General features: G+C 53.4%; 1 protein-coding gene across 3 annotated transcripts in view; it reads left to right on the top strand.

Moving 5' to 3' along the window:
• The window catches only part of CACNA1I (calcium voltage-gated channel subunit alpha1 I), a 121,425-nt gene extending 116,628 nt beyond the window's left edge, over positions 1 to 4,797 (top strand). For all 3 annotated transcript variants that reach the window (XM_053584966.1, XM_053584968.1, XM_053584967.1), the window contains one exon: positions 1,054 to 4,797. In XM_053584966.1, the coding sequence (XP_053440941.1) occupies positions 1,054 to 1,689 (636 nt within the window). In that variant the 3' untranslated portion in view covers positions 1,690 to 4,797. The remainder of the gene's footprint in view (positions 1 to 1,053) is intronic.
• The last annotated feature ends 18,685 nt before the right edge of the window (positions 4,798 to 23,482 follow it).

The raw sequence follows: 23,482 nt of genomic DNA, 5'->3' as shown, positions 1-23,482 counted from the left end.
CCTGGCTTGTGAAGACCAGTGGGGAGAAGGGGTGGCCAGAGGCACAGGGACATGACCCCATGACTGTTCAGGGGCATTGGGGGAGATGCTGAGACTGGAGGTGAATTCAATGGGCAGAGCCAGATTCTGGGGCACCAGGGGACAGCAGAGTGTCCCTAGAAGGTGGGGGCTGAGGAAGGTCTGTGGGCTCTAGCTTGAGGGGAGGGGAAGGGTGTATGGGGAGGGCTTCACAGAGTGATGGGGGTGCTGGGAGGGCACCTTGGGTGCTTTGGGTGGGTGTGGGCAGGGGCTTGATTACTAGAGATGGACTAGAGGGCAGGCCTAGCTGGGGGAGTCTCGGCCCACTGGGTCCCTGTGCAGAGTTGGCTGGGACCAGAGCCCTTACATCACCAGGCACACAGAGGGCCTGGAGCACAGAGCAGACCTACCAACTCCAGGGTGCCTCTTGTGATCATTTATTAATTCAGTGACTGTCTGTCCTGCAGCAGCAGGACACAAACTCTTGCCTCCTGGGCTGACAAGTGTATGTGGCAGGGGTGCGGGGGGAGAGGGGTGAACTAAAATCAACGCCTGGAAAGTGTAGTCCACTCCACAGTGGTGCATGCTAGGGAGGTCCTCACCCAGGGAGGGGCCTTGGGGTGCTGACGGTTTGGTGGCAAGGAAGCCAGTAGGAACCGCCAGGGGCGTGGGGCTGGGTGGGTGGCAGCAGGGGAGCTGGTGGGGTGGGTGGGACAAGAGGTGGAGGGGGCTGCAGGGCTGAGGCTCTTGCTCTCAGGGAGCTGTGACTGGCAGAGCTGGGGTCTGACTTGGGTGTGAGAAGGATGAGGCCATTGTCCCCTGGGGGGGGGTGAGGGGAGGAGGGGTGCGGGGGTGGGGGGGCAGGGGAGCCGGGTCACGGGTGAGTGCCAGGAGAGTTGACATGGTGCAGAGGAGAAGCTGTGTTCTGAAAAGAGCTCCTCCTGGGTGGGTGTATTTATGCATGTGCTGGGAAGTGTAGCATCCCGGTCACTGGGTTAGGCTCGGGACACGGGATCCTCTCCTGCTTCCCCGAAGGCCACTGGGAGTGACACTTCGCTGGACGCCAGCCCCAGCAGCTCTGCAGGCAGCCTGCAGACCACGCTGGAGGACAGCCTGACCCTCAGCGACAGTCCCCGGCGCACCCTGGGGCCGCCCGCGCCTGCCATGGGGCCCCGGGCCGGCCTCTCCCCGGCGGCCCGCCGCCGCCTCAGCCTGCGGGGCCGCGGCCTGTTCAGCCTGCGCGGGCTGCGGGCGCATCAGCGCAGCCACAGCAGCGGGGGCTCCACCAGCCCGGGCTGCACCCACCACGACTCCATGGACCCCTCGGACGAGGAGGGCCGCGGCGGCGCGGGCGGCGGGGGCGCGGGCAGCGAGCACTCGGAGACCCTCAGCAGCCTCTCGCTCACCTCCCTCTTCTGCCCGCCGCCCCCGCCGCCGGCCCCTGGCCTCACGCCCTCCAGGAAGTTCAGCAGCACCAGCAGCCTGGCCACCGGCCCCGGCCGCACGCGTGCACCCGCCGCCCAGCCCCGCGGCCTGGCCCGGAGCCCGTCGTGGGCCGCGGACCGCAGCAAGGACCCTCCGGGCTCGGGCCTGCGTCCCTCGGGACCGGAGCCGCAGCCGCCCCCTGGGGCGCTGGAGCCGGGAGACGCGGCGAGCAAGAGGAAGAGATGAGGGGCCCCCGGGGCCGCGCCGTGGCCCGAGCCCCCGCCGCCCGTCTCACCTTCTTTTACCTCAGGAGCCAGGGAGCAGACAGCAATACTTTGTCCACACCTGGGAATGGCGCAGGGGCCAGCCCGGCACAGGCCGCTGAGATGGCAGCATCGCCCAGGGTCTGGGTTAGCGGATGCTCAGCCGTGGCCCAGCCGTGGCCCAGCGTGGCCCTTGCAGTGCATATACACACATATATATGCAGATATATATATACATAGACAGACATATATATATATATTTATTTTTTTTACCGAGAGCTTATGACTTCCAGAAAGTGCTAAATTTGGGGAGTGTGGGCGGTGGCCTGGACAGGGGTTTTGTCTCTAGGCACATGGTCCTGCCGGGAATTGGCAGAGCTGTGGTTTTGGTGTTTTCCCGGGGTTGAGAGTAGCCTGGAGGCAGGCCCAGAGGAGAGGTGCAGTTCAGGGTGCATTATTTTTTATTTTTTATTTTTTTTCTCTCTCTCTTTAAAGAAGAAACGCTGCTAAGATCCCGCATCGCCCCTCCATTCAGGGTGTCTGTCTTGTCATTCCTGACAGTCTTGTTGTTGTGAAGCCTTTTGTAGACACCCCACAGCACACGAACTCCTTTAGTCAATCAGTTAGATGTCTTTCTTTAGAAAAATCAGGGGTGAGTAGTCGTGTTTTCTTAGGGCAGAGGGTGAGGGTGGAGAATAGCTACAGGCAGGGCAGGGGACTCTGGCTCCAGGTATGATCCTGGCCCTGGCTCTGCCCCAGGAAGGCCAAGGGCAGGAAGAGGGGCAGCAGGAGAGAGAAAAGGTGAAAGGGATTGAGCAGGCACAGTGTGCTTGACAAATTGAAGGTACTCTCCTGGTCTACGCTGGCTCCCCTGCCCAGGCAGTCACTTGTGTGATTCCTGCTGCCTATACCTCCAGCGTGGGCCCCGAGCTGTGGTTATGCTGCCCCAGTCCTGGCCAGCTCTGCCCTTACCCCAGAGGAGTTTAGGGTCCAGTAGGTGTGGCGGAATTCTAGGCAGGGGTCAGGGAACCTGCCTGGGCCTTGAGAGCAGCCCTGTCCCTGCCCCATTTCCCTGACCCCCAGTTGGATCACCTGGAGACCACACCCTCTGACTACGGTCTGCCTGACTATGAGTCTCCAGCCTCCCAAACAGGTTCCAGATAGGTGTGTTTCATTTGGTCAGTTACACATTTATTTTAGTACTTATAGAAAAAAATAATACATTGAATCTTTAATTTCAGAGAAATATTGTTTAGGTCAAGGCTGTTTTAAAAAGTAAGCGGACTTTTTCTTTAATGTCACTTTAAAGATTGGGGAACATGTTGGTAGCGATGATCCATAGATATGACAGAACTAGCCTGAGTTTCGGAAATGCTGTGCAGTTGCTGAGGCCCCTTTGCCTTGACAAAGATCTCTGAGGACTTCAGCAGGGCCCTGCCCAGGGGATTTTATCCCTGTTTCCAAAACCTGACTTGAAATAACTTGGTCTGAGTCTAGGCTGGACTGGAGGGTAGGCCACTTAAAGGGGCTCTGTTGTCCCCCTGGCTGGCGGGGACCCTGGGGGCCTGGGCACTGGGAGCAGTGGTTGGTGCATAGGCCTTGGTGCACAGGCCTTCCCCTCAGAGCTGAGGGCATCAGGGGCAGGGAAGAATTGTCATGCCTACTTTACTGGTGAGGAAACTGAGGCCAGCTGTGCTCCCACAGGGCCCTGGCAACAAAGACGCTGGGGTACCGTGGAGGATAGCAGCTCAGTGCCTGAGCTATGGAAAAGCAACCCCAATGTTTCAACGGTGTGTAGATTTAGAGGGTCCAGGCAGGCCCAGCCTCTGGTGGCATGGTGTTGGTGGGCCAGCGTGGCAGGCAGGCCCAGACTGGCTCCTGAGCCCCTCTGAGCACCCCTCCTCATCCTAGAGGTGTGATGCCACTCCACTAAGCTCTGGCTCAGGGCTGGCCCAGGAGGGTCAGGGTGTGCTCCCTCCTTCCAGGATGAGGAGTTCCCTGGGACTCCCCCTTGGGGGCAGTGCACCTGCTCCAGAGAGCCTTGGCCCTGCCTCCCTTTTTCCACGTTGATTGATTGTTTTATCAGGGTAGAGGAACTTATCTGGGGAAGAGGGGAAGGAACAGGTCTGTCTGGTGCCTCCTTGGCTGGAGCATCACCCTTGAAGGGAAGGCAGACACGTTTGTGCAAGTCAGCATGTGGGTTGGGGCATCCTAGGTAAAGGGGCAAATGTGGGCCAGATGCCTTCCTTCGAAGATAGGAATAGCCAGGTGAGGAGGTAGAGAAGCTTCACTTGAGGGAGTTAAAGGAAGTGGGCTTATTCTCAGGGGGGCCCAAATGCTGATCCCAGGCACTTGGCCTTGTGTCTGTGGGCCAGAGGGACAGGGAACTGATAGGGAGGCTGTGACTTTCTAGCCAGGACAAGCTGAAATGGAAAGGGTTGGGTGAAGGGCCCTTCCTGCCTCAGGCCCATGCCTGTTTATCAGAAAAGCACAAACTTACCCTAACCCACATGGGCCTGGCTGTGGGGACAGTAGGGACCTAGGTTCCAGACACCTTAAGCCGTCTATCTGCACAGAGGGACCCGAAACCAGAATGAGGTCATGGCCTCCCCTGGCCAAACCCACTTCCGCTTCTCCATCCTGCCTTCTGCACCAGGCAGCCCTGTACAGGAGGACACAGCACCCACACGGTATCAGCCTGTCTACCAGTTTCCCCCTACTTCCTCCCTCTGGGGCCTTCTGTTTCCAGGGCCACTTCCAGCCCCCTTTGCTGTGTTGTATAAGGGCTTGGGGTCTTAGAAGCTGCTCTTTAGCCCAGATACACATACTCTCTTTGTCTTTGTGCAATAATCAGTGTTGCTGTCAGAGCCTGGGCTGAGCTGAGGCCTGGGAAGAGGCAGAGGCCACCTCCTCCAGGAAGCCCTCAGCCTGGCCCCGCCGCTGTGACTAAAGCACCCCAGTCGCTGTACAGTTTCTATGGTGTGAATGAACTTCCCCCCTAGTTGCTGATGGCACTGGTACCTGCTGGCTCTGATGGCCTGGGTGTAGAGAAGCCAAGTGGCAGCCACCACCAATGTTGTTTTGAATAAAAACCCAGAAGCATATTTAAGAATGTCTCTGTGTGTCTCTGCTGTTCCTTTCCCAGTGGGGCAGGTGTCAAGCTGGGGCTTCTCCTGGGTGGTGTGTTCTCTTCTGTGTTCTGGCTGTGTAGCTTGAGGCGTCAGGGACCTAAAGACAGGCCACATGGGAGGGTCATGAGTGGGGGGACCAGCAGGGGAGCTATGGCTGAGATGCTGGACCAAGGTGAGAGGGTCACACAGAGAGAATAATCTAGTCATTCTTGGCACTGTTTCCTGAATAATCATTATGGGTATTATCAGGACTCTTGGCTACAAAGGACAAAACCCAACTCAAATGAGCTTAAAAATGAGAAGAAAAAGCAAGAAAGGGAAGAGGAAAGGCGGAAAGAAAAAAGGGAAAGAAAGGAAAAGAGGAAAGAAACAAGGGAAGGAAATAACTTTATGGCTCAAATTAAAAAAACAAACAAACAAAAAAATGGCTTGGCACCCGTAGCACAGTGGTTACGGCGCCAGCCACATACACAGAAGCTGGCGGGTTCGAACCTGGCCTGGGCCAGCTAAACAAAAATGGCAACTGCGGTAGAAAAATAGCCGGGTGTTGTGGTGGGTGCCTATAGTCCCAGCTACTTGGGAGGCTGAGGTAAGAGAATCACTTAAGCCCAAGAGTTTGAGGTTGCTGTGAGCTGTGATGCCACAGCACTCTACCGAGGGCAACAGCTTGAGATTCTGTCTTCAAAACAAAACAAAAAAACAGGGGTGGAGTTGGCTTCAGGTATAGCTGGATCCTGGCTCTGCTTCCTTCTGTATTTGCTTCCCTCCTCTCCTAGTGGCCACCAGCAGCCCCAGGCTTTGGGCCAATATGGCCATCGCCACATGACTAACAACGTCTCCCCGCAACAGTCTGGCAAAGTCCTTGGGGAGGCCCCTCACTCAGCCTCACTTGGAGTTGACTTGGATATGTGCCTGGGAGATGCAGTGCTCTGATTGGCCGGGCCTGAACCATGAGCCCACTCTGGGGGATCCAGGGTGGCCTGAGAGTAGGAGAGGGAGAAAGACCTCAGGAGAATGGGCATGTGCCTCCTGGGAGCTAGGAATGAGTGCCGGGATCCTCCTTTCCTGGGTCTCATCCCTGCCATTCAGGAGAGGCCAGAGAGGCCCAGGGAGGCCCAGAGACTAGTTGCCTGATGTTGACAGGCTGGGAGAGCAGGAGTAGGCAAACTAGTGGCCAGAGGGCCTGCCGGGGCCCCACCAGCCTCATCTGCCCCTCCCATTCTCATCACATGCCCTCTCCCTCCTCAGTGGCTGGCCAGGCCGTAGCCTTGTAGGAGGATGTCAGACAGCAGGTGTGGCTTCCAGCACAGCCCGACCCTCTCTAAGGACCTGTCCACTCTAGAGAAGGTGAACTGAGGCCACCGTGTGGGAAGGCTCGTTCCCCTGTCTGGCCCCCATGACCTATTGTCACCCTTGCCCCGCTCCCCCACTGCTTTTCTCATTTCTGCTTTGTGACGCCCTTTCTGGTAGCTGCTGCCACTCTTGGAAAGAACAGAGAAATCAATGCAGGCTCCTCTGCCTGGCACAGAGAGGGTGACTATAGAGGCTAAGGCCCTAGCCCAGGGCAGGAGCTTGGAGCCTGGAGCTCAGAAGGCCTAGCCCTGGGCCCTGCCTCAGGGTGCACATTGCTGTGCACTTCTGTGTATGTATCGGCCCTTCTCTCCTCCTATGAGCTCCCCACCCCTCCTGTCCATTGGGTGCCCTGACATCAGTTTCTGTTCCAGCCTGTAGACAGTTGTCTTTGCTTAGAGCATTGAACCCTCACACTGGGCAGGCATGTGGGGGACACTGCTGCAGCCATTTGCCTGCAGAGGCAGCAGCTCCTCAACCCTTGCTGGCCTGGTTTGTTCTCCATCATCCCTTCCCCTCCCTGTTGCCAACAACTATTACCATTAGTGGAGGCTCTCCTCTTTGCTCTTAGGGAATCCCGGTTTCATGGGGAGACAGCCTTGGAAATGAGTCCCACGATTCAGCGTGATCCATGGCATGGAATGATGAATGAAAAGACAGTGTGCAGAGAATAAAAGGACGCACACTCACTCCCAGGTCCCCTTGAAGCCTGGGAGGGAGGCTGGGGGCAAGAGGCAGATGGGGAAGTGGGAAGCCTGACGGGACAGCAGCAGGAGCGAGGGCTGGAGAGGGAGACTGAGGGCTGGTTTATGCCTGCTGAGGGGTCAGGACTTTGGCTCTGGGCCACGGAGAAGTGAGGGTCACATGGGCCTGGTGGGACCAGAGTGCTGGCCCTGTGCTGGGAGGGCGGGTATGGGTGATAATCCAGGGCCATCCAGGGTGATGAGACTTGAGTGGACAGTGGCATGGGGAGGAGAGGATACTTTAGGAGGATTCTCGGGAGGCTGAAGAGATGGGCCCATGGCCATGTAGGTGGAGGGAGGAGTCGAGGCCCAGCCCAGGTTTTTAGGGACACGGCAGAGCCAGCAGGGGTGTTGCCTGCTAATGTCAAGGCACAAGGAGGGGCACGAGTGTCTGGCGGGGAAGGTGGCTGAGGGGTACCTGGTGGCTGAGGTCCCTGTAGAGCACCCCCAGAAACATCCTGTAGGTCTCCAGTGGGCTGGGGACCCCTCCCAGCTGTGATGTCCATCCCTGGGCAGCTAGCCCAAGTCTCCCCGTGAGAAATAAGGCCTGACCTGGGTCCAGGGAGCCTGCTCTTGGACTCTAGGCCCTGGCCTGATCTGTGCCAGCCTCGCTCTGCCTCAGTTTCCTTGTCTGTAAAACGGGGATGAGATCCCTCTCTGGATGGAAGCAGGTGTCCCAGGAGCCAGGCCGGGCCTGTTCTCACGGTCCCAGGGCATCGCAGCAGTGTTTGAGTCTGCACAAACGTGTGTGCATGCACACACACACACACACACACACACACTCATGCCCCTCTGTCCCATAAGAAGATAGATGTCCAGGGTAGAAAAGGCCTTTAAAGAGTCCCCTGACAGCCAATGGATTTGGGCAGGGACCCCTAGTGCTACGAGCTGTCCTACCTATGGCCAGCTTTCAGCTCGAATGTTGCCTTCTCCACGAAGCCTTTCTGGCTACTCCGTGGCTTGGGCAGGTGCCTCCCATTTGTCCCCCAGCTCCCACTTCTCCCTCCAGGCCAGCTCTCCCGCTCCACACCCTTGTCTGTTTCTTGACTGAGCCCTCCATCAGACTGAACCGGCTAGAGGACAGTGACCACATTTTTTCCTCCTGGCTCAGAGCCTCTCAGCAAATGTCAGCTATTGGCTGTGTTTTGGAAGCAGAAGGGATTTCAATTAGTTAGTTAACCCTTCTCTTGTCCTCCACCTGAGGAGATAGGCCTGGAGAGGCAGCGGGGCAAGGTCTGGACAGCACAGGGAGGCCGAGGCCGAGGTGACCCAAACGGCACCACTGCCTCTGGGGTCTGGAGCACACGTGCCAACTATCCTCCGTGGCAGCTCCTGTGGGAACGGAGTCCTTATCTGTTTTCCTCTCCCACCCATTAATAATAGGATTAAAAGCAAGTTACTGCCACGGAGAGACAGGCTTTAAAAAAATAACCCAAGAACATTTTAAGAGAACGAAAAACTTCAGCCATCAGCACTTTTTATCTAAACCTGAATTCATGAATTTTAACCAAATAAACAGGCATGTTAGATATTAATATATGTGCGATTATGCAAAATCACTATTATGGCTATAATGAAAATTAGATTCTGACTCAGTGGTGGAGTTCCAGGAGACAGACGTCCTCTGGTTTCTAGCGCTGTGACCTCGGATTGCTGTTGCCATGGTAACAGGGCTGCCATGGGAATCTGTGGCCTGGAGGCTGGTCCTGAGGGCAGGGATGGGGACAGGCTGGGCTGTGTGGACCCACAGGCTCAAGTCTGGGCCTGGACAGAGGCATCTGGGTCCCTTGGGCAGAGGTCAGGTGGAGCCTTGAAGAAGAGAAGACTGTCTCAGCCAGAGGAGCTGGGTAGGCAGAAACAGCAAGTCCACTGTGTCCCCCACTCAGTCACATCCTCTTGTTCACCCACTGGACTTTCCCTCCCAAGGAGGCACACTGCCATCTTTACTGTGAATGTCAGCAGAGCACTCACCAGGTTCCAGGCCTGTGGTAGGTGCTGGGAAGATAGCAGGGAAAGGTCCCTATGCTTGTGGCACCTGCATCTCAGAGTGGGAGGCCGATAGTAGACAAAGCAAACAGACATGTGAGCCATGGCACTTCTGAGCCTGCCAGTGCCACGAAGGTAACAGAGTAGGTGCAGTGACATGGGTGGTCTGAGAAGGCCTGGCTGGGGAGACCTGAGGACCAGAGGGAAGAGCCCTACTGAGGCAGTGGTGACCTCTTTCCAGATAAGGGACAGGAGGCTCAGAGGACAGGAGCCAGCTAAGATATAGGCTATAACACATTTGAATTTCAGATAAACCATGAATAGTTTTTTACGCTGCTAAATTTGGGTTAATTTGTTACACGACCCTACACTGATACACATACAATCTGTACTATTCTATGAAATCATGTCCATTATTATGTGGAATTCTAGAACAGGAAAAAGTAATCTATGGCGGGAAAATCCCCCAGAGCAGTGGTTGCTCCCTGAGAGAAGGGGCAGGAAACTTGCTGGGATGCTGGTAACTAACGCCCTTTATCTTGACAGGTGTTTGTGTTACATACTTACGTGCATTTGTCACAGTGCAAAATGTCTTTTGAGACTTGTGCTCTTCATTGTATATAAATTTTACATCAGAAATCATCAATGCTGACACATTTAGGGAAGATCTATGGATATCTTCAATTTACTTTGAAATGCATCAAAAGTAAGATGGATTGATGAATGGATAGAGGGATGGGGGGACGCACAGATGCCTGACAAAGCAGGCATTATGCAACAAACTGCAGAATTCTGGGAGGGCTGCGTGTATTCACTAAAATCATTTTGAACTTTGCTGTGTGTTTGAAAATTTCATCATAAAATATGGGAAAATATAATTTATGTCACAAATATTCAGAGTGCTTAATGGGAAAAACTTAGAATAATGGTATTATGACTGGGCTTGGTGGCTCACGCCTGTAATCCTAGCACTCTGGGAGGCTGAGGTGGGTAGATTGCTTGAGCTTATGAGTTCAAGACCAGCCCGAGCAAAAGCGAGACCCTGTCTCGACTAAAAATGAGGTAAGAGGATCGCTTGAGCCTGAGTTTGAGATTGCTGTGAGCTATGATGCCACAGCACTCTACCCAGGGCGACAGCTTGAGACACTGTCTCAAAGAAAAAAAAATAATGGCATTATGGTCTGAATTATAACTCTAATGAAGGTTTATGATTTGCTAGATATCTGAGGAGGCTGTTTCACATGTTACCTCATCCATATGGCCACCCACAAGGAAGCAATGATGGTTCTCAATTTATAGAAACTGAGGCACAGGGGAAATCACTTGACAGAGGTTGTGCCTCCAGGAAGTGGCAGAGCTGGGATTTTTTCTCGTCCAAATCTTTGAGCTGTGTTAACGTCGGGTGTCTGTGCCTCAGTTTCTCAGTCTTTGGAATACAGATGCAAATTGCTGTGTAGGTGAACCCAGGTAGCAGTGGCTACATTTCAGGAGGCTGCTCTGTAGGGTTTGTGCTGCAGCGCCAGCCGCTGGGTGCAGTGGCTGAGAGGCAGGGCAGGCACTGGGCTCTCTTGGCTGTGCCCTCCTCCCTTTGAGGCTGGGATCCTCCTCAGATGCCTGGCTAGGAGGCTTCTCCTGCAGACCTCACTCTCAGCAGGTCGTGTCACACAGCCCAGAGGGATTTGAGGCAAAGAGAACTCACAGCACCCTGGGGTTCCACAGGCTGTTGCTGCTGACTATCCATTCACAGGGAGGGAGGCCACTTAGCCCACCCACGGCCTCAGATCACCTGATTCTGGAAGTATCCTCGGGCCTTGGGAGGCTGCTTCCTTAAGTTTAACCACCCCTGCAAATCCGCACTTTAATCCTACATCGTAACTAAGGTAGAGAAAGAAGGGCTCAGGTCTATGTCCGTGCTATTCTTGCCACGGCGTCACCTTCTCTGACCCCCACCACCTGTCCTCATGCCTCCTCACGTCCCAGTGTTTAGCATTACATGTCCCATGCCCCCATAGCTTCTCCAGGCAGGGACCAAGGATTTCACCTTGGCTGGGGGGCCCGTTATAGTGAAGAAAGAAGCTGAGGTGGGGCAGAGGGCGGGACAAGGAGATTGCAGGGCCCTGCCAGCCTTGGGGAGGCTCAGAGAGAAAAGTGACCCCTTCAGGGCCCCCAGTTGGGAGCAGTGCCAGGACTAGCCTGAGCAGCTGGCTTTCTGGCTGGATCTACAGGTTTGGGTGAGAATGTAAGTAGAAATAAACTGGCTTTCCCACACATCTTAGCTGCTCAACAGAGGGGCCGAGTAACAGAGGGGCTGAGCTCTCGGCCTCCCAATGCGTTTGATCCTAAACCGTGCTGCTCTGAAGTGGGGGAGGCTCAGAGGAGGGGCAGTGTCTCTCTGCCCTGTGGCACAGTGACCAAAATAGATCCCCATTGAAGTCAGAGGGCTGCTCCACACTGCTGGACATGCAGGAGATTGACAGGGAGGCTGTGGGCTGCACCCAGTTCCCAGAACCTTACTCACAGTGGTGTGGGGCCACCCAGCCGCCAGTCCCCAGCACAGGCCTCGTCTTCCCACCAGGATTTGTGTCCTGAGGCATGTGGGGTAGGAGCAGGGAGGAGGTGACAGTTCCGAGTACACTTTGCTTCCTGAGAACCTGGCCTCCTGGATCACTGTGGACAGAGAGCTGGATGGGCATAGTCTGGCAGTTCCAGGGTAGGAAGGTGGCGATAGCACAGGGGTGTGAAGCTTCTGGGCTCTGCTCCCCTCTGGACCTAGAGCTCTGGAGGGGCCAGGCCTGGGCCAGTGGCCCTGCACCTCCCACTGAGTGGGGCCTGTCCAGGCCTGCGGTGGGCTTGGGCTGGTGGGGAGGTGCTCTCTGCCGGAAGCCCAGCGCAGACCTCCTTTTCCCTGGTGTCCTGCCTTCTGCTTCCTCCTGCCCCCAGGCTCTGGACTGTCCCCTCCTGGGCCCTTCTTCTTATAAGGATGCTGTCATGGTGGGGCTCCACAATTGTCACCTCATTGAAACCTCATCACTTCTTAATACTGCCATACTGGAGGTTTGGACTTCAACAACTCCTTTTAGGGGGGACACAAACATTCAGGTCATAACAGAATGGCCATGAACTCTTGAAAGACAGGGACTATGGCCTCTGTCTTTGGGGCACAGGAGGCTCTTGAAAGAATGTGGCCTGACTGAGGAGGCTGGGCGGCCAGGTTGGGGAACCCCTGGGGTTCCCACTGAGGGCTCTCTGGGGACATGTCCCCTCCACACAAACATAGACACATACACCTACACACATGTACACAAATACCTACACACATACCCATCCCCACATATACACACATTCAGATGTGTACACACAAACACATATACAACGCACACACGGACATATATACACATAGACACACATGCATACATATACAAATGTATACGCACATACACATACATATGCACACACATACACATATATACACATATATGTGCACACAGAAACACGTATACAAATATACATACATATTTATTCAAAGACATACTTACAGACACATACATACACACACACATGCAGCTGCCTCTTGAACAACCTGGGGTGGGGGCACTGACCCCCTCTGCAGTCAAAAATCACATACAACGTCTGACTCCTAAAACACCTACTAATCTGAACCCAAGCATTACTGATAACACAATAGTCAATTGCCACATATTTTGTATCTTCTAGGTTTTACATGTGCTGTATTCGTACAACAAAGTAAGCTAGAGAAAATAAAATGTTATTTTAAAAATCACAAGGAAGAGAAAATTATATTTACTATGCAGTAGAGGAAGTGGGCCATCAGGTCCTGGTCTGCACGCTGCCAAGTGGGCTGAGGGGTGGGGGAGGGGGAGGGGGAAGAGGGAGTGAGAGGAGGAGAGGGGCGTGGGGAGGAGAAAGAAGGGGAGGGGTCGGTCTTCCTCAGGGGTGGCTGAGGAGGAAGGACATCTCAGCACAAGTGGACCTGCTCAGCTCAGACCCAGGTTGTTCAAGGGTCAACTGTGTATATACAAATAGGGAGCTCGCGTGGTCATGGGGGATGGCAAGTACCAAACCTGTAGGGCAGGGCAGGTTGGAAACTCAGGGAAGGTTTTTATGTCACATTCTTGAGGCAGAATTCAATACCCTCTGGAAAGCCTCAGTGTTTGCTCTTAAGGCCTTCAGCTGATCAGAGGCGGGCATCTGATTTCAGGTGTTAATCATAATTACAAAACACCTTCACAGACATATGTAGACGGGTATCTGACCAAACCCCTGGGCACTGTAACCGAGACAGCGTGACATATAAATCACCTGGCACAACGGGCTCGAACCCGATTCCCGCCCATCCACGCCACCGAGTTTGGTAGCAGCAGCTGGTGGCCCTTCTCCAACTTGGCTGCTGAGAGGAGCAGAGGAGGATGTGTGTGTTGGGGTCCTGGTGTGGCCTGGCAATGTCACCACTGCCAGACCCTGCCCTGGCAATGTCACCACTGCAAGAAGCTGGTCCTTGTTGCTGGGAGAAGAAGCTCTCTGCAGAGACCAGAGGTTTGGGGCTTCTCAATGATCTGTTTGCATAGGGGGTGGCCTGAGGACTCCAGCAACTGCCAGGGAAGGCGTCATTAAGGGCTGCAAAGATGAGGTTTCCTAGCACAGGGCAGGCCTCAAGGTCCTGCCACCTCTACAGCATGTCCAGTGTCCTGCCAGGCGCAGCTGGGCTGCTCTATGGAGTCCTGTCTGCTCCAACCTGGGGTGAGATCTGCCCAGTGCTGTCTTCAGTGCTCAGGGCCACCTGGCTCACGTGCCAGTCACAGCCCTACCTAGGTCCCAGAACCTCAGCCTGAATGTGCCATCACCTGAGAAGGTGCCACAGGCCTGTCCTCTATCTGTGGAAGTCAGCACCTTCTTATCCTGGGGTTGCCTGTGCTGGCATCCATGTCTCCAACCACCCAGGAACTCCTCAAGAGCGGGGCCATGACTGAGTGGTCTGGAAACCTGTCAAGGGCCTGAACCTTTCTCAGCACCATTTCAATTTGCCATGTAGTGAGCCAGGCCAGATAAACACCCTTGACATCCCTAAGCCTTGCAAAGATTCTGTGTGTAGCACTAATCTGTGGGATCATCGTAAGTGAAACTTTAATTCTGGCAAATGGTGGGCCCTGCGTGGGGAAGCAGCGCCAGCTGCTGTAGCAGATTTGCTCCTGGGTCTCAGTGGCTTTTTCTTGCTCATGTGATGTCTGAAATAGCAGGCTGCTGTCCCATAAGCACTGATTGGAGACCCAGGCACATCCTATGGCTGCACTGTCCTCACTGTGAAACAGGGTTTACAGGCCAGGCCCAGAAATAGTGCCCCCCCAACCCTTGTCCCAGCAGGCAGACAGGGAGCCTCGCTCAGTGGCAGGGAAGGCTTGGCCTGTGGTCCAGCTGTGAGCCCCAAAGGAAGAAGAAAATAGTTTGAGAACTGTTCCACCATAGTCAGATCTTCGTGGAGGAAGGGGAAGGGTCTTCTGCTACTATGCTACGAAACATCTAAAAATGCAAAATAAGTTCCCATAAACTTTTTTTTTTTTTTTTTTATTGTTGGGGATTCATTGAGGGTACAATAAGCCAGTTACACTGATTGCAATTGTTAGGTAAAACTTCTTTATTTTATGCACAGCTAAGTTTGCAAGGAAGTAAGGAAAAATTCTGAGAGTCAGAAATGAAGAGGGAGTTGACACCAGGGCAGGAAGCAAATGCCCCAAGGGATGTGCCCAGAACAGGGGCTGGGACCACGGATTAAATGCTGTGTAGGAGAAAGAAGACACGGACTACGGAGCTCACAACGGGTGGGAGTAGGGAGTGAGACCCTCGTCTCTAGCTGGGGCTCTCAAAGGCTGTAACTTCCAGGTACTCAACCTTCTAGCAAAGAACAAGGAAAAGAACATCTGTGTGTCCCAGTCTCCACAGAAATGAGAATACAAGGATTCCTTCCTGAGAACGTGTCAATTTAGGTTGATTTTCACTAGGGCTTGGGGTTCAAATATATAGGTTGAGTGGTTCAGAAAGCCCAAGCCGAGAAATTCACCTAAAGTGGAGTTAGGTTGCTGGACCTGGGCACGCAGCCAGAGCACGCCTTCCTCCAGGGCCTCTGGGTCCCCACAGGACACGGCCCAGCTCACAGTCTCAAATCAAAAACACAGTAGAAAATCCTTCGTGATGAGCCAGAGTCAGCAGAAACCAGACATGCAAAACCAGATCAAAAGATGTTTGAATGATCAGAAATAGAATTTTAAAAGGCTTGATGCCTGTAGCTCAGCGGCTAGGGCTCTAGCCACATATACCAGAGCTGGTGGGTTCGAACTCAGCCTGGGCCTGCCAAACAACAATGACAACTACAACCAAAAAGTAGCCGGGTGTTGTGGCAGGCGCCTATAGTCCCAGCTATTTGGGAGGCTGAGGCAAGAGAATTGCTTAAGCCCAAGAGTTTGAGGTTGCTGTGAGCTATGATACCACAGCACTCTACCGAGGGTGACAGCTTGAGACTCTGTCTCAAAAAAAAAAAAGAATAAAAAGAATTTTAGGGCAGCGCCTGTGGCTCAGTGAGTAGGGCGCCGGCCCCATATGCCGAGGGTGGTGGGTTCAAACCCAGCCCCGGCCAAACTGCAACAAAAAAATAGCCGGGCGTTGTGGCGGGCGCCTGTAGTCCCAGCTGCTCGGGAGGCTGAGGCAAGAGAATCGCGTAAGCCCAAGAGCTGGAGGTTGCTGTGAGCCATGTGATGCCACGGCACTCTACCTGAGGGCAGTACAGTGAGACTCTGTCTCTACAAAAAAAAAAAAAAAAAAAAGGAAAAAAAATACTTTTAAAAAATTTTAAAGAAATGAAGAAATCAAGAATGTGGACAAAGCAAAACAGAAGGGGAAAAGTGATCAGAAAGAGATAAAAAATAGCAGATAGCATGTCCAGGAATGAATCATGTAACAACTGAAATGTGAAACTCAGTGGCTGGGTTGAACAGCAAATAGATCCAGTTCAGGAAGAAATCAGTGCAGCAGAAGATGGCACAGAAGCAATTACCAGACTGCGTAATGTGGGACAGAGAGAAAAGACGCCAAAAGTGCAAGAGGGAGGCTGAGAGGGACGGGCAGAATATGAGGAAATAATGCATACCCGCCTGGAGAATGGAGAAAGGGGTGAGAGGCATTATTCAAAGAGATAATGGCTGAGGATGTTCCAGAATTGTTTAAAAAGACTTGGATTTCAGTTCAGGCAGCACAATAAAGCCCAGGCAAGGGATTAAATAAAAAAATCCACACTTGGACCCATCACAGTGCTTCCCACTGTCAAAGAGAGGGTTTCAAAGGAAGTCAAGAAAAGAGACAAACTGGATGTGGGTGGCTAATAGGCTGAAGCCCGGAAAGTGGCATCATCCAATACCAGTGTCAACAGATAATGTAATTGTCCACTTGGCATCTGTATGCAGCAAAAATATCTTTCGAGAACAAGAGGAAGACATCTTCAGACAGAGCTCAAGTGAATGTAGAGCCTCCTCGGGGCCATTTCCAAAGAAAAATCACTCCAGAACGAAGGTGCAACAGGTAAGGCCAGGAGAGCAAAGAAATGGCTAAGTGTGCTGGAGAATCCAAGTACTTGTTCTACGCTTTGTAGAACAAGTGTAATAATGTCTAATTTAGGGACATAAAACAGACTAAATGTCCACCAAGATGAGTGTTTCCCATGATGATTATTTTGAAGTTTTTTTTTTTTTTTGAGAAATACTAAATGTTGAAACTCTTTCACAAATGTTTTCTGCTTTGTGAATGCCCCAAGTATGTGCATTGTCAACCTGCAGGATGATGGAGCACCTTGACCAGGGATCCTCTGGGCCCTGTTCCCCACTGAGAAATCAAATAGACACACATGTATGCATGCACACACACAGATGCACACACGTCAACACACCTTTCTTCTTCTCCCCTACTTTGGCCAAAGGTGTGCCCGGCCTTTTAGCAGGGTTCCTGAGTGCCCTCTGTGTGCCAGGCTGGTGCTGGACTCTAGTCGGTTCTTCCACTCTTTGGTTTGGACAAGTAGGGCTCCCTACAGCCAAGGTGCCTTTCAAAAAGATGGGGTCAGGGGCCCTGGGGTGCCTCTGCTAACCTCCACCCCCTGCAGATCCCTCCAGCCCTGCTGTGCTGTCCTAAGGAAGGCCACCTCCTGACAAGTCCTCCTTGCTACCCCCTCCTCTAAAGCTGTCAGTTGCCTGGCAGGGGGATTAAGTGGAACGCCATGGGCAATTGATCCCAATACGCTTAAGATGTCCCGTTCCAGGAGAAAGCCCTGCTGACAAGAAAGGCAGCTGCCAAGGCTGCTGGGGCACCCTGCAGGAGCAGCTGCCAGCCCACAGCTATCACATGGAGGAGGACAGTGCTGGGTGTGTTGGGGGGCGCCACCCCCTCCAGGAGGGAGCTGTGGATTCTGGGGCTGTCCTGGGAGGTGCCCAGAGCATACAGGAGCTCAGGAGGTGCAGTGGAGGCACCTGGGGCTGCCTAGGTGGCTGATTTATGAGGCCAGATTAGTAAGACTGATGGGCTGTCCCTTGGCCAAGAAATGAGTCCCACTGCAAACCTTTGAAGGGCAGGCAAGGGAGGAGGGAGAAGAGCAGTTCAGGAGAGTAATGAGGAATAATAGGCTGAAGCTGAGCCAGGTACTGGGGAAGCTGCCTTGGCTGTGAAGTCTGTCAGGGCTGGAAGGTGGCTCTGGCAGTGAGAGATGGGGCTGCTGACTTGAATTACAGGGCACCTGACTGGACCAGGTGTGGGAGGCCCATGGAGGAGGCAGAATCAGATTCAGCCAAGACCATCTGTGTGCGGCCACAATGGGCTGTGCAATTGCCCTCTTCTCTCCAGCTGGTGCTGAGGAGGGGAGCACCTGCAGACACCTCCAGGCCAGGTGCAGCCAGGAGGGGTGATGACCACGGGAGGAGGAAAGCTGCGAGGGTGGCCTCGCTCTTCTGAGTCACCTTCCTTCTTCTTGAGCCTGGGGGAGGGGCCAGGCAGGACAGTGCCCCAGGCACAGGGGACAGCCCTCCAGCCACAGGTGTGCAGCAGGGCAGGGATGCGAACACCAGCTTTCTGTTTAGGATTCCTGAGGCAGATTCCCTCCCTCCCTCCCTCTTTCTTTCTTTTTTTCTTGAGACAGAGTCTCACTTAGTTGCCCTTGCTAGAGTGCCTTGGTGTCACAGCTCACAGCAACCTCAAACTCTTGAGCTTAAGTGATCCTCTTGCCTCAGCCTTCCAAGTAGCTGGGACTATAGGCATCTGCCACAATGCCTGGCTTTTTTTTTTTTTTTTTTTTTTTTAAGAGATGAGGTCTTGCTCTGGCTTAGGCTGGTCTTGAACTCATGAGCTCAGGAAATCCACCTGCCTCGGCCTCCTAAAGGCTGGGATTACACATGTGAGCCACTGGGCCCGGCCCAGATTCTGTTTCTGTTCAGGATCCCCAAAGCAAATGACAAGAGGTGATCTGTCTCCTGCCCGCTGAGTGACTTTTGGGGCAAGTACTGGATGGCCAGGAAGGCTGACGTCTCACTATGTTGTGTGCAGGGAAGCACCTGGGCAGCTCCCTGAGGTGCCTCCCAGAGCTGAGGAGCCGACCACGGCACTTGGGGAGGCGGCTGCCTCTCTCCTTTCACTGCTATGAATGGGGAGTTTAAACTTTCCTAAAGTAATGACCAGGCTGCCCAGAAGCTAGGTTCTCCCAGACTGCTGATGCCACCCCCACGAAGGGCCTGAGCCCACTTGAGTTCCTGAGAAGCAGGTGTGACTCAGTGCTCAGCCTGCGGGTGGGGGGGACACAGGCCTTGTGGGCTGGGGGGTTCTTCCCAGAGTGAGGGAGCCTGCAGGGCCTGGCCTCTGGGGGACAGCTCTTTGTGGCTCCCCTGAGCACCTACCTGGGCCTTAGACAGGAGGGGGCTCTCCCCACTCTGCAGGTAAGAAGGCAGAGAGCAGGAAAGGTGAAGTGCCTTGCCCGCCTGAAGTTTTTTTTTTGAGACAGAGTCTCATTCTGTTGCTCTGGGCAGAGCGGTGTCATAGCTCACAGCAACCTCAAACTCCTCAGTTTGAGTGATCCCCTTGCTTCAGCCTCCTGAGTAGCTAGGACTACAGGTGCCTGCCACAATGCTCAGCTAGTTTTCCTATTTGTAGTGGGGAGGGGGGGTCTCACTCTTGCTCAGGCTGGTCTTGAACTCCTGAACTCAAGCAATCTGCCTGCCTCAGCCTCCCAGAGTGCTAGGATTACAGTTGTGAACCACTGCGCCTGGCTGTTAAGAGTCAGATAAACCCAGATTTATCTGACTCCAGGGCCCATAATCCTACCACTCCATCCTGCTGCTCCCCAAACCTCTGCAGGGTGGGTGAGCAACTCTAGGAATAGGGATGAGATGGCCACAAGGGCATGTACAGAACCTGCTCAGGGTCAGGCAGGCTGGGTTAGTATCTTCCCCAATGTTAAGCTATGTGACTTCGAATGAATTGGGTCACCATGCCCAGCCTCTCCCAGAAAAAGGAGAGACCTATGGTGGAAGGAGTCCAGAGAGCTAATGTTACAAAACTAAGGTCCCGCATGTCCCATAGAAGAGGCATTTATGTGTCCCCTGCCTTCTGAGGACCAGAAGGTGCCATTTCCTTGGGTCTTGCTGAGGTCCCTGGGATGTAGGACTGGGTTATTGTCCCCCTTGTGCAAATGGCTCTCCCAGAGTAGCCCTGATGGGCCACATGGGGCAGCAACTCACTCTGATCTTGTCTCCTTAGACAGTCTGTTCGGCCATCCTGGACCTTGTGTCCCTCACACCCTGCCTTCCTGCTGAAGCATCTGTGCCTTTCCCACTGACAGAGAGAACGGGAACGGGAACTGCTCATTCATGGGGTTTTATTCCCCCCTGAAACTTGCTGCTGGACAGACAGGAGTGGGAGGTGGCAGATAAAGCATAAGTACCGTCCCCACACCTGCCTGGCGCCAGCCTCCATCCTGGGCTCCTGGGGCCACGCGCTGGCTCCCTTGGGTTGGGGGCAGACCTGGGAGCAGCCACAGCTCCACATAGATTTGTATTCAGGGAAGGGAAGCCATTGGGAAAAAGTAATAACAATGGAGGCAGGGGAGCCGAACACACCCAGACAAGATTTCTCATTAGTGTGGAGGAGGGACTAGCTGCCTGGTCAGTAATGAAGACAACGGATGGTGTCCTGATTAAGTTGTCTGGAGACGGCGCTCCAGCTCTGGTTCTGACCTTCACAGAGGTCCCAGAATCATCTAGCTTCGTGCCTTAAGAGGCTCTGCCTAGTTTAGGGTGGTTTTAAAATTCCTTATCAGCCTCACCCATCAAGGACCAGGCCTGGCCTTCCCAGGCTTGGCCAAAGCATGGGAGGGCGCCCGTCTGGCGTGCCTGCCCCAGGGCCTGCAGCATCTGTCTCAGCAGCATCTTGCTGTTGGTTGGCAATTGTCATCCTGCCGGTAGAGCAGCCCCGGGTTCTCCAACCAGCACCCCGCCCTCCTGCCCCTGTAAGACCCCATCACCTGGTGAGAGGTTGGCTGCCTGGCTGGGCCACTGTCTGAACTCACCAGTCACCTCCCCTAGGCAGCCAGGCTTCCTGCAGTCCTGCAGCCCTGCAGCCCTGCAGCTTTAACTGGAGCTGGGGAGTGTCCTTACATAGGACCTGTGGAGTTGCACGGTGTTAAACAAGGCCTGTGTAATCCTGCTCAGGTGGGCAGAACCATTTCTCATCCTGGACAGATCTTCATTCTGGAAAAAGATCTTGCAGCACCTAATGAACAAGGAACAAAAGCAGATCTGACCCTTCTGCCTGCAGCTTCGGTGGTGACACCAGCCACATATAAATGACAAGGGCCATTAATCCCCTGTCTTTGGAACATAAAAGCAGATTCTTAGGACTATGGGTACAATATGTTAATGGAATTTCTGTTACCTGGAGCTCACCAGCAGCACACCCTGCCTTTCAGAAGCAAGGCCTCTGGGGACAGCCTGTAGCGATCATTAGAGAAGGTTCTACATGCTCTTAAATTAATGACTAGGTTTAATGGTCGTGGGGGCCTCTCCCTCCCTTGGGCTCTGAGTATAATGGCTTTCCTGGTTGCCTGTCGCCTCCCTGAGGCCTCTTGCTGCTCTCTCCATTGCCACCTGTGGGTCAGAGCCCACCCCTGATCTGGGACCAGGCCAGCCCAGGGCTCCGGTTTTCTGTGCTCAGGCTCTGAGCCAGAGGGAACTGAACTTCAAGCCGTGAGAACTTTGCCTCCTAAATGTCTATGCTGAAAGGACACTGTCCTGGGTACCCCCCTCCTCACACTCTGCATCATAGAAGCATCTCATGTTTGGTGGCTTGCCAGGTGCTGTAGGAAGAAGGTGCCTTCTGCCCACGCTCTCAGGCCTCTTTCAAAAAGGAGTTGGATCATAATCCCGAAAGACACAATCCCGAATGCCATAATCCGGAATGTTGAAATCCTCAAAGATCAAAATCCCTAAAGTCTAAATCCCTAAAACCTAAAATCTCTAATGCCTAAAACCTGAAAATCACCATCACAAGACCATTGTGTCCCGTGGGGTAGGACTGTGACCTATCATTGTCTTTGTCTGGATTTTAAATGTGGTTTCAGGGGAGGCCTGTGGATGCCGGCTGACAAGGGGTAGACACCTTAATTTTAGGTGTCAACTCAATTAAGGAATGCCAGGCAACCAGGTAGAGCATTGCTTTGGGTATGTCTGTGAGGAAGTTTCCAGGAATTAGAGTGTGAGTCTGAGTGGATGAGGTGGGGAAGAGCTGCCCTCAATCTCAATGGGACCATCCAATCAGCTGGGGACCAAGCGAGGACACACAGAGGGTAAACGGGCTTGGAGAGCTGGGACAGGCTATTCATCTGCTCCCTTGGACGTCAGAACTCCAGGCTTGCCAAAGTTTGCATCTGCATCTGAACCAGTGGCGCCCTGGTCCCAGGGCTTTCATCCTTGGACTGAGAATTACACCATCTCCCTGGTTCTCAGTGTGAAAACATCGAAACTTCCTTAGAAAGGAATAACCCTCCCTTGGTTCATATAATGACCACAGTTATAAATGAAGTGTCCTTTTAGTATACGTGCGTTTGTGAAGGACAAAATCTGTCAGGTCTTTGAGTGACTGCATGTGCAGTGGTGATTCGTTGTGCGTTTTTTGTTTTTTTCTTCTCTTTTTTAGAAACAGGGTCTTGCTGCGTCACCCAGGCTGGAGTGTAGTAACTCAATCATAGCTTATTGCAGCTTTGAACTCCTGGGTTTAATGAAGCAATGCTCTAGCCTTAGCCTCCTGACACCACACACAGGTTTTTTCTTTTCTTTTTCTTTCATTTTTTCTTTTTAAGAGATGGAGTCTTGGTATGTTGCCCAGGCTGGTCTTGAACTCCTAGCCTCAAATAGACCTCCCACCTCAGTCCAGTCCCTCAAAGTGCTGGGAGTATATGTGTAAGCCACTGAGCCTGGTCCCAGTGTAGTTTTTGAGCAATCTCATCAAAAGACTTATATTGTAGGTCATGTTGTTTCAGAAACTGCAGTTATAAAACTGGGTGCACCCAGTTTGCATTCTCCCCTCCCCACTTTTTTTTTGAGACAGAGTTTCACTATGTTACCCTGGGTAGAGTGCTATGGTGTCACAGCTCACAGCAACCTCCAACTCTTGGGCTTAAGTGATTCTCTTGCCTCAGCCTCCCAAGTAGCTGGGACAATAGGTGCCACCACAATGCCATTTTTAGAGCCAGTGTGTGTGTGTGTGTCTCACTCTTGCTCAGACTGGTCTCGAACCTGTGAGCTCAGGGCAGTCCACCCACCTCAGCCTCCCAGAGTGCTGGGATTACACGTGGGAGCCACTGCACCTGGCAGAACTTTTAGTTCTTAAGATGCGTCTGTGGCTGGTTTGGCACCCGTAGCTCAGTGGCTAGGGCGCTGGCCACATACACCAGGGCTGGCAATTCAAACCAAACAACAATGACGACTGCAACAACAAAAATAGCCAGGTGTTGTGGCGGGTGTTTGTAGTCCCAACTACTTGGGAGGCTGAGGCAAGACAATCGCTTAAGCCCAAGAGTTGGAGGTTGCTGTGAGCTGTGACACCACGACACTCTACCGAGGGTGACATAGTGAAACTCTGTCTCAAAAAAAAAAAAAAAAGATGTGTCTGTGGCACTTCCTCCTCCAGGAAGCGCTCTCGAACTTCTGAACCCACCTGTCCCGTCCACTGTGTCATGTCATTGCCTGTTTGGGATCCATCTGTCTTTGATATCCCATCTCTCCCAGAAGGCTAGCTATGCCCCATATTCCAACCCATGAGACTGTCCATCACTCCTAGGGCCCCTGTTGTAGGACTGAAACTGGCATCCATCTTGATGGAGCCCCCAAAACAGAATGAAGTGTGTCCCAGAGACAACTGAGGCTGTTGCCCTGGCGCCAGCTGGGCCCCGAGGATGGTGCCACCCTGGAGGGTTCCCAGACCACAGTGCCCCTCAGTGCCCCTGCTCTACTGTGTTGCTCCTTGGAGACCAGCT

This window comes from Nycticebus coucang, chromosome 3, assembly GCF_027406575.1.
Source record: "Nycticebus coucang isolate mNycCou1 chromosome 3, mNycCou1.pri, whole genome shotgun sequence".
In the NCBI taxonomy this organism is placed as follows: Eukaryota; Metazoa; Chordata; class Mammalia; order Primates; family Lorisidae; genus Nycticebus; species Nycticebus coucang.
The sequence above is the reverse complement of the archived record's forward strand: the minus strand, read 5'-3'. Positions and strand labels throughout refer to the sequence as shown.